This window comes from Penaeus vannamei, chromosome 6, assembly GCF_042767895.1.
Source record: "Penaeus vannamei isolate JL-2024 chromosome 6, ASM4276789v1, whole genome shotgun sequence".
In the NCBI taxonomy this organism is placed as follows: Eukaryota; Metazoa; Arthropoda; class Malacostraca; order Decapoda; family Penaeidae; genus Penaeus; species Penaeus vannamei.
Window position 1 is genome coordinate 13454394 of NC_091554.1, and position 10000 is coordinate 13464393.

The 10000-nt window shown below is 35.8% G+C and overlaps 1 protein-coding gene across 1 annotated transcript in view; it reads left to right on the forward strand.

Moving 5' to 3' along the window:
- The first annotated feature begins 8885 nt into the window (after nt 1-8885).
- Nucleotides 8886-10000, forward strand: part of LOC113816888 (sodium-dependent proline transporter-like) — a 52309-nt gene continuing 51194 nt past the window's right edge. The window contains exon 1 of the mRNA XM_070122665.1: nt 8886-9138. Coding sequence (XP_069978766.1) covers nt 9133-9138 — 6 coding nt within the window. The 5' untranslated portion in view covers nt 8886-9132. The remainder of the gene's footprint in view (nt 9139-10000) is intronic.

Here is a 10000-nt window from a genome sequence, read left to right on the forward strand (position 1 = left end):
TGATGAGAATAATGATAATGATAATAATAAGAATAACAATAATAAAAAACACAACAATTATGATATCAATAAGAATAAACATAATGAAAATCGCGATATTGTTGGTTAATAATGATAATAATAATAACAATAATAATAATAATAATAATAATAATAATAATAATAATAATAATAATAATGATAATAGCAATAATAGTAATAATAATAATAATAATAATAATAATAATAATAATGATAATAATAATGATAACATTAATAATGATAATAATAAAAATAATAATAATGATGATGATAATAATAGTAATAATAATGATAATAATGTCAATAACGATAATAATGAAAGTATAGTAGTAGTAATAACAAAAATAATGTTAATGATAGTAATAATGATAATAAAAATCGTTATTACTATTATAACAGTGATAGTGACAACAGTAATAATAATAAAATGGTAATGGTAACAATAATAATAGCAATAACAACAATAGTAATGATGATGATGATAATGATAATAATAATGATGATAATGATAATAATAATAATAATAATAATCATTATTATAACGATAATGACAATACACATGTGACGGATAAAAAGTGCCAAAAATATGGGAAAAGAACAAGAACATTTTTTGTTAGGTCTTACACCTTTTTAAGAATATATATATACTTCTTTACTGCGATTGCGCTTCTTGCCTATTCTTAGTTTTGTGCTTTCCCTGTTAATTTGAACATATTGTTTTTAGAAATTTTAGAGGAACCCGCGATCCTCCTTATCCACTGGCCAACGGGTGATCCTCCTGTAATAATATGATCCTTCATATTTAGAATCTAATCCCTTTTAATGCCTACCAAATCCCTTCATTCAGGGGTTAGCCATTTGTTTTCGTAATTTTCATGAGCGTACAAACCGAACGCGAGTAAGGAGAGGGTTCATCTCATGCATATTTTTAGATCATTAAAAACAACCATATAAAAACAATCTTATATAAAGAGATTATAACATAGTTTTGTTTTAAAACCCTATGGACAGACAGGACATCATTATTGATGATAAGCTTTGGTGGTCCTGTGACAGAGGTCATCATTTTTATCTATTTTTTGCTTTGTACACTCTGGAAGGGTAGGGGGATCTTAAGAAAAAAAAAAAATATTTAGTGCGCTTGTGAAAATGAAAAACAAAATGGATGCGCCCTAAATCAGCCGTTAGAAAATAGACGTATGCGGAGGAAAAGACCCGGGCGTGGCTTGATGCTTTGTTTCTCGTGAACCAAAGCATCAAATTTTAAATATTTGCATTCCGAAATGGCGTTAAATTGCTGAACCGCTAGCTTGACAAAATAACAGTAATACAGTGTATGTATAGTCGTCAGGCTGTGCGACTCATACTCGATCTAATGCTATCACTAATTCTGAAAAAAGAAACAATTGTCTACAACAAGGAACAATGTCTGCGTTGCACGTTATATACTGCATGGTATCCAGTATACTCACATCGACATAAACACCTTGACAGATAAACCAAATATGGAGGTTCAACAATTTGTTCGTTTTGTTGCTATGGGGCGTAGGTTAGGCGCCAAAATTCCCCGCCCGTTTTCTATACGAGCGCGACTCCTTTTACAAATTTGAAAATCGTCACTACAAATGTCGTTGTTTACAAGTTCGCACGATAACTGGTTGTTTGTCCTCAACTACGATGAGCAAATGGCATCTGCCAGATTATGGAAGATGATTCTTCGAATTTAAACTTACAACTTGAATCTTTGTCGTTAGTTACACGTGATGCCAGAAAGAAACTTATAAGGAAACATTTGATTCAATATTTAAAGTTACGTGTACGGAACCGTCATTTCAGCATTCAAAACAATTAAACGTTCATTCGAGTTATCGCAAGCACTCACAATAATAAAAAAACAAATGAAGCTTCTTAAATAACCCATCATTCTTTGTAAGAATCCCTTGTAAAAATATACGAGTCTGAAGGCCACTGTCACGCTAATAATTTCGCATCTCAAAGCTTCCCCATTTGGGTACCTTTGAATTCACGGCCTATTTTATATTCATGCCCATTCCTTTGAGCTGCAGAAAGGGCTTTTGCAGCACTACTCCTTCATTCGGCATCTGCACTGAAAATTCTCCTTGTGTGCAATGTGAATATTAATCAACATCCCTTCCAACAAAGGAATGGAACGAATATTTGAAAGACATTGTTGCTTTCGAAATTTCAAAATACAAACGTTTATATACATTTCGTAGTTTCAGAGTTAAATGAACTTTTATGGGGATAGTGAAGATATAAATGAGCTAGTCAATTAGCGAAATGGAGAGAGGAATGGGTTACGGAAATGACGTCACCTCTTTAACCAAAGGAAATCCGAAGATAAAAGAACGATAAGAAAAAGATAATTTAAGCAGGTCGGAATTTCCACATATTTAGGAATTGATATACATCTGGTTTAGCATCGTGCTTGATAACAATTATGCTATAACAATAACATCTCCACAACTTTGCAACAGGTTAACAGTAAATTATATCAATGACATTAAGATAACTTATTTCGAAATGGAAAATCAACATCGGTAAAAAAAAAGTACACAGAATTGTAAAGTCACTGTTGTTGTTGTCGAAAGAGTGAAAGTAAAAAATATGGCAATGATATTCAATAATAACAGTAAAGGAAGAACTAGAATCGATGGAAAGGGGGGAAATAAAGAGAATTTGAGAATGAGATAAAAGAGACGGGGGAGAGAGGGACTCTGAACATATAAAAAGATAGAAGTTTAAAGGAGATAGAAAATATGCATAGATAGCTGTAAGCAGATATAGATGATGACTTAAGTTCACAAAAAAACTACTTTAATAGAGGATGTAAGAAAATAATTATCAGAATCACGTTAAACAAGGTAAATGTTGTTAAACGTTCTAGCATTTATCATAATCTTCATCATATTAAAAAGATGACATACATTTATTTTTTAATTCTGAAAAAAACTCGACATTCCTTTAACTGTTGTTAAACCACAGTAAAACATCAACATCTAAAATGAACACACAAAAAAAATCTTCTGTAATGGAAGTGAAAGTGAAAATAAGCCTTGTGTACCGAAAATACTGTATCTATGCGGCCGCAGTCATCAAACGTACACACACACACACACACAGTACATGTAAACATACACAAAGCCACTCACGGAGATTCACACACACACACATACAAATACTTATAAACACACAGATAAAAAAAAAAATACACAATACACATGTGTCATCTTAAAGCTTCCAAATACACGAGCAAACTATGCACTCCATACAAGGACAAAGTATTGACGTTATGGACACACGACACAGTATAATTCGGAGAAAAAGAGAAAGTATATGGGACGTAGAGGGGAGGAGAAGCGGGGGAAGGGATGGGGAGGAGGAACAGGAGGAAGAGATGGAGGGGAGAGGGGGAGGGAGAAGTAGGAGGGGAGAGGCAGCGGAGGGGGGAAGGTGGCGGGGGAGGGGGAGGGGAGGGGAGGGATGGAAGTAGGAGGAGGAAGGCAGGGAGGGAGGAAAGGAGGAGGGGGAGGGACGGAAGGAAGGTGAGGCAGCAGGAGATAGAGAGGGGGAGGGGAAGGGAGATAGGGGGGGAGGTAGAGAGGGAGAAAGGGAGTGATTGGGGTGGAAGAAAAAAGGAGGGAGGTAGAGGGAGATACAGGGATAAGGTGAAACAGTGATAGAGGAGGGAGAACAGGGAGAGGAGGAGACCGGGGAAGGGGGAGGGGAAAAAAGAAAAAAGAAACGAAGGAGGGGAAAAAGGGGAGACGAGAGGGAGAGACATAGACATAGATAAGGGAGAAGCGGGAAAGGAGATGAAGAAGGTTAGAATAAGGAGAAACGAATGGGAAGGGAAAGCTAAATGGAAGGAGATATGTTAATAAGCATGAAAGGACAAGTACAGTGCTGTGCCCACCGCCGACTGGGAATCGCCTTGCTATAACACCGGTAGTGAAAATAACATGAATGAAAACAAACAGCGAATGAAAACAAACAGATAAGTAAGTGATAATTATAATAATAACGTGTTTACAAAGATAATAGAAAATACATAAAAGAAATACACAAAGCTGAGGAGAATGAAAATAAACATGTAAGTAAATGATAATAACAATAATAATGTGTTTACAAAGATTACATATAAAGAATACACAAGGCTGAGGAGAATGAAAATGAAGAGGTAAGTTAATGATAATACTAATAACGTATTTACAAAGATTACATAAAAGAAATACATAGAATGAAAATAAACAGGTAAGTAAATGATAATAACAATAATGTGTTTACAAAGATTACATAAATACACAAGGCTGAGGGGAATGAAAATAAACAGGTAAGTAAATGATAATAACAATAATAACGTGTTTACAAAGATTACATATAAGAAATACACAAAGCTGAAGGGAAGTAACAATACAGAAGGAAATCAGTCTGACAACAATAAGATGACGTCAGATAATACAAAATCGGTTAAAAGATTTTTAATGAACTAACACTAATAAGAACAACGATGATTATGGCAATAACAACAATAATTATGTTAATGTTAGTCATGACATTGGTGATAATTGGGATAACAAAGTGATAGATAAAACATAACATAAATATCAACCTCTTATTAGTTCACCTGTTTTCTTATTCATAATCTTATCAAGTGTGTGGTTGTATTGTCTTTTTCTTAGCCGATAAAGATGAAAAAAAATTATCCAAGAATAGCATTTACATCAGAGGTAACAATGGAAAAAATCACTTTGACCATTCGATTTCCAGCTGAATAGTATCGTTATTCACACATGATGTAGAAACACAATTAAATGGATAATTTAATCTGAATTCCATGTAACTAGCCATTATATCACTCGTTTGAACTTTTGCGCCTCACTAGCAGAACCTAACGACCTGTACAAGAAGCACTAATGGTAAGTGAAACTTCAGCTGCCAGTAGGTCTCACTCAAAAGCTTTCAATTGATTTTTTTTATAAACAATTAGTTTGACTACCTAAAGTATTGGTGAGGTTACCTGCTGGACTAATATATATCCACATTGTCGTTGTTTTGGGTCTTTTGAAAGCATATCTATCTATCTATCTGTCTATCTATTTGTATTTATGTGCAGAAATAAAAAAAAATGCATTTATATATTCATTTATTAATTTATCTATTCATTTCTAAAGCTGCTACACTATACATATTTGGTCATTTTCTGTGTCATACTGCTAAGTTAAAGTGACTTTTAGATAACGTACCTATTAAACAACTTGACTATTCCTCTTTGTTTATAAAGGAAGTCGAGAGTAGTGAAATAAACATTTTCCCGGACGAGCCGATCCCCTCTTCAGTCAACCTACTAGCAAATAATTTTGTTTAAACTACATTCCCATGCAAATGTCATGTCTTGGCATCCAGTACAGTTAGATTTGCGAAAGCGAGCGCCACCCAGGCCTTGCTTATGCCACAGCGCCCCTTTCAAGCTGTTTCGAGCTGACTCATCCGGTCGCTATAAGTGAGCATTAAAGCGGAGACCGGACTGCCTCCGGGCGCGCCAGCCTCCAAGAGGTAAGCGACAGGCATAGCTTCACTAGCCCAGCGGCGGTGACCAGTGGGCCTTGTCTGGGCAAGGGCGTTTGCTCACTCTCCTGGAGGTGGTGCAGCTGGGTGGTACTCGGTGCACTGTGAGCACTCGCCATAGGCACCCTTCTTTGTGACTTTCCGTGCTCAGTGGCACCTGAATCTCACACTGTTGAGAAAAACTTTGGCGTCTTTTGAGAACTTTAAAACAGCTGGAACATACCGCTGTTACTCTTAAAACCTGTAAAAAACGCATTAATATCTTTTCCAGTCACTATTTGAATTAATTTGCAGAAGACTAGTTAGAAAAAATGTATTTGTCTTAAAGGATTTCGTATTCGATATCTATAATGTAGGGATACATTTCCTCCCATGTAGGAGGGTGTATAATTGAGATATATTATGGGTCTTCTCTTACACGCGTAAAAAATGCTTATGTATAGCTATTTACATGAAAACTTTGATGTAAATAACAATTTATCTAAATAGGTGTATTAAACTCTCTCCATATATGTGTGTATATCTGAGCTTGTTACTGTTTGCCTTAAGAACTGAAGTAGACACTAACCTAAATCCTTTTCCAATGAGTTTGACAGGCGTGACGACATGAAAAAAAATGAAAATCGTTTTTTCCCAGAATTTTACTCAAATATTGGTTGAAATACGGGGAGTGTATTTAGGACGAAAGATGAGAACTTTCTATATTCATTAACACTCACTCACTTCACAAAATTATTAATATTAAAAAAGAGCTGTCAGCAAGCTAGGATCAGTCACGGAGCTGACAGCAATCGAGGCATCCGCATTTTAGTACGATATTCACCATATAACAAAACAATTTATAGTACTGGCAATAAAGCCCATGCTAATTCTGTCAGCCATCATATTTCGTTACGAACAATATTTTCGGCAGCGGTAATATTGTCAGTACTTGTGACATGCGGACCTTCCAATTCGTCTCACTCTTTTGGTGATCTCTTACTGATGACATGTTCCTGATGCCCTGATCTGACAAGGGGCCTCTCGCCTCCCCTCTCCCCTCCCCACTATCCCCACCCCCACCTCTTCCTCCTCTTCCACCTCTCTACTTTCACTTCATCCGCTCCCCCTCCTCCTTTACCCCCCTCTTCTCCCTCCTCCCTTACCCCCCGCCCTTATTCCATACAAGCACAACGCACAAATTCCTTTTAAATGGCTTTCCTTACATCCTTTTAAAAGAATAATTTAATTCGTGTTATAAACGGGGCAAGGGCATAGTAACAAGGGGAAAAATATGTAATGGAATAGAATGCAGGCGTGTAGAATAACAAAAAATAATGACGATAACAACAGCAACAACAACAATAATAACAATTATAATAATGATAATGATGGCAATTATAATTATAATAGTAATAATTATAATAATGATAATGATAATAATAATCATGATAATCATACTAATAATAATGATGATGGTGATGATGATGATGATAATAATGATAATGATAATGGTGATGATGATGATGATGATGATGATGATGATAATGATAATAATAATAATGATAGTAACAATAATAATAATGATAGTAACAATAATAATAATGATAGTAACAATAATAATAATGATAGTAACAATAATAATAATGATGGTAACAATAATAATAATGATAATAATAATCATAATAACAATAATAATAATAATAATGGAAAATAAAAATAAAATCAAAACAAAAAGAAAATGAAAATAAAAAATACAAACCAAAAACTAGAAGAAAGAAGGGGAAAGATAAGACGAAGAAGAAAATATAGTGTCCAGCCAAAGAGAAAGACAGACATCTACTGAGATGTTTCCACCTATTGTTGTTGTATTGCGTTCGTCAAAACATCGTGGGACAGTTTCTTGTAGAAGTTTCTGTTTTATCTTTTTTTTTTTGGTTTGTAATTTTGCGTGTCTTAAATGGAAAACATTTACCGAGTAACTGTTTTATATTTCTTAGAGAATGGAAGAAATAAAGACATACAAACAAAAATGAAAAAAATAATCAAAATAACAATGAAAAGATAACAACATAAAAGATACCAATACTCAGATCTTGCGACATTCAGAAAATGTAACGAGTACTAAAAGTATATTAATAATATCAATGTAACTAACAATATTCAATACAATAAAACCTCACAATGTTATATATAAAGAGCAATACCAACGTAACAGAACAATGATAAAGGTAAACAAAATAAAGATAAACCGATAACATTGATAATACAATAGTTAACTGCAAAATAAAGTTCTTGCTCTCTCATTCAACGAAATACGCGCTGAGTGAATGCAAGATAATTCAATAATAGATTTTTGTGAGATGATACAATAGTAATGCACTGATGCAGTTCATGAATATTATAATAACACATTAGAATGATAATAATGACAACAAAGACAATGTCAAAGACGAAAGCAATAAAAATAGCGATGATAATGAAGTGATAATATCCATATAATAGTAAAGATGAAAATAATAATGGTCATGATGATGTTAATGATGATGGCAATGATAATAACATAAATAAAGAAAAAATTATAATGATACTAATAGCGATAACAACAATAATAACAACAATAATAGTAATGATGATGACAATAATAATAATAATAATGATAATAATAATAATAATAATAATAATAATAATAATAATAATAATAATAATAATAATAATAATAATAATAATAATAATAATAACAATAATGGTAGTAACATTTATGATGATAATGACAATAATAATAACAACAAACAACAACAATAATGATAATGATTCTGGTAATTTACACTACCAAGTTGTTTATGTCTAAATTTACTCCTTGATTAGGAATCTTGTCTGACTCGATTCTTAAGAATGAGAATAAGAATAACCTTAAAAGCAAAATGATAAAGTAAATGACGATTAAGAATATGGCGTACATTTCTTCACTATTAACGTGGAATGACAAATAAGAAATATTAATTAAGGAAATGGTGTAGATAAGACACTACGGACGAGGTTGATTCATACAGGATGGGCAAGGGGCAGGAAGGACAGGTGGGGAGGGATGACGGACTTGGGGGGAGATTAGGAGTGGTGGGGAGGAGGGGAGACGTGGAGGGAGTAGGAGCAGCAGGTATGTGGTGGAGGGGGGGCGGGAAGGCGAGGGCAGGGGGTAAGGAGGGACGAGGAGAGGCAGGTAAGGAGGAGAGGGGGAGGGGCGGGGGGTGGAGGGAGGGAGACACACCTGGAACAAGGTCCCGCCTGAAGACCGTAGTCGAGACGGGGCCTTCGGTGCGAGAACACGCATGTGCGTATATGCGTGTGCAAGTGTGTATCGGTGCACATAAAAGTCATTGTAAGTTCTGACGTTGAGTGATGGTATAAACACGTGTGCTTATGTGAACCCTTTACACGCACACCAGGACGTTTGTTATCTCGGACAGAACCTCGGAGTGGTTCTTCGGGGCAGAGTAGAACCCCAGGCTCTTCCCGCGACCCAAACACTCAGGAAGCCCAGCTATGACGGTGAGTAGGTCGTGCCCATCGCCTGCCTTACACATCCTTCACTGCACGTGACAGGACGCGCGTGTGTGCTTGCTTCTAAAATGAAATGTCTTGCTGGAAGGGGAGGGCGAGTAGAGTGTCTGGCAAGGCGCTGGGCCCTCGCTCTACCCTGCCCACCTGTCTAATCCGCTGGTTTACTAATCTACCCGTCCTGACCCCACTGTCTCTCTTGGCCACCTGCCCTCGCTGGCCAGCTACACACCTGCCTTCCTTTATCGCTTCATCGGCCATCTCACCTCCTTCTTTATCCTATCTACATGGACTCTACTGTATGCCTGCTATGCCTCTACAAAGGTTTTTTCTGACACCAGAACCGTAACTAAAACAAAGGAAATAGATAAATGATTCAAGCAGAGATCTGTTGAAAGCATGCACAGCAATACACGGCGGACGACACGCCTATTTCAGAAGAAAAAGGAAATGATTAGGGTGAGTCAGTGACCAACGAAGATGATATTAAAAAAAAAACATCGCCAAAGCAATGTTTTGAAGTGATATGCCATGACATCCGAAGTGTGTAAGGGGGCTTGTCATGCTAGAAGATGAGCCGTGAAGTGACTGGCGGAGAGGATGTTATTGCGCGTGTGTTACCGATGGCCACAAGACAAAGACGCACGTAGGTTCATGGGATCAAGAGCGAACAGGAAGTGTTCAATCTGAGGCCGAACGAAGCGACGGAAATTTGGCTCATTTTTTTTCTTTTTATTCTTATCAGTCGGTTGATACGTATATTAACATATTGCCCATACGCGTTAACACAAGGAGTCTGTATAATCATGTATTTGATATAAGCTTATCGAAAAAAATACATACGACATTGTAA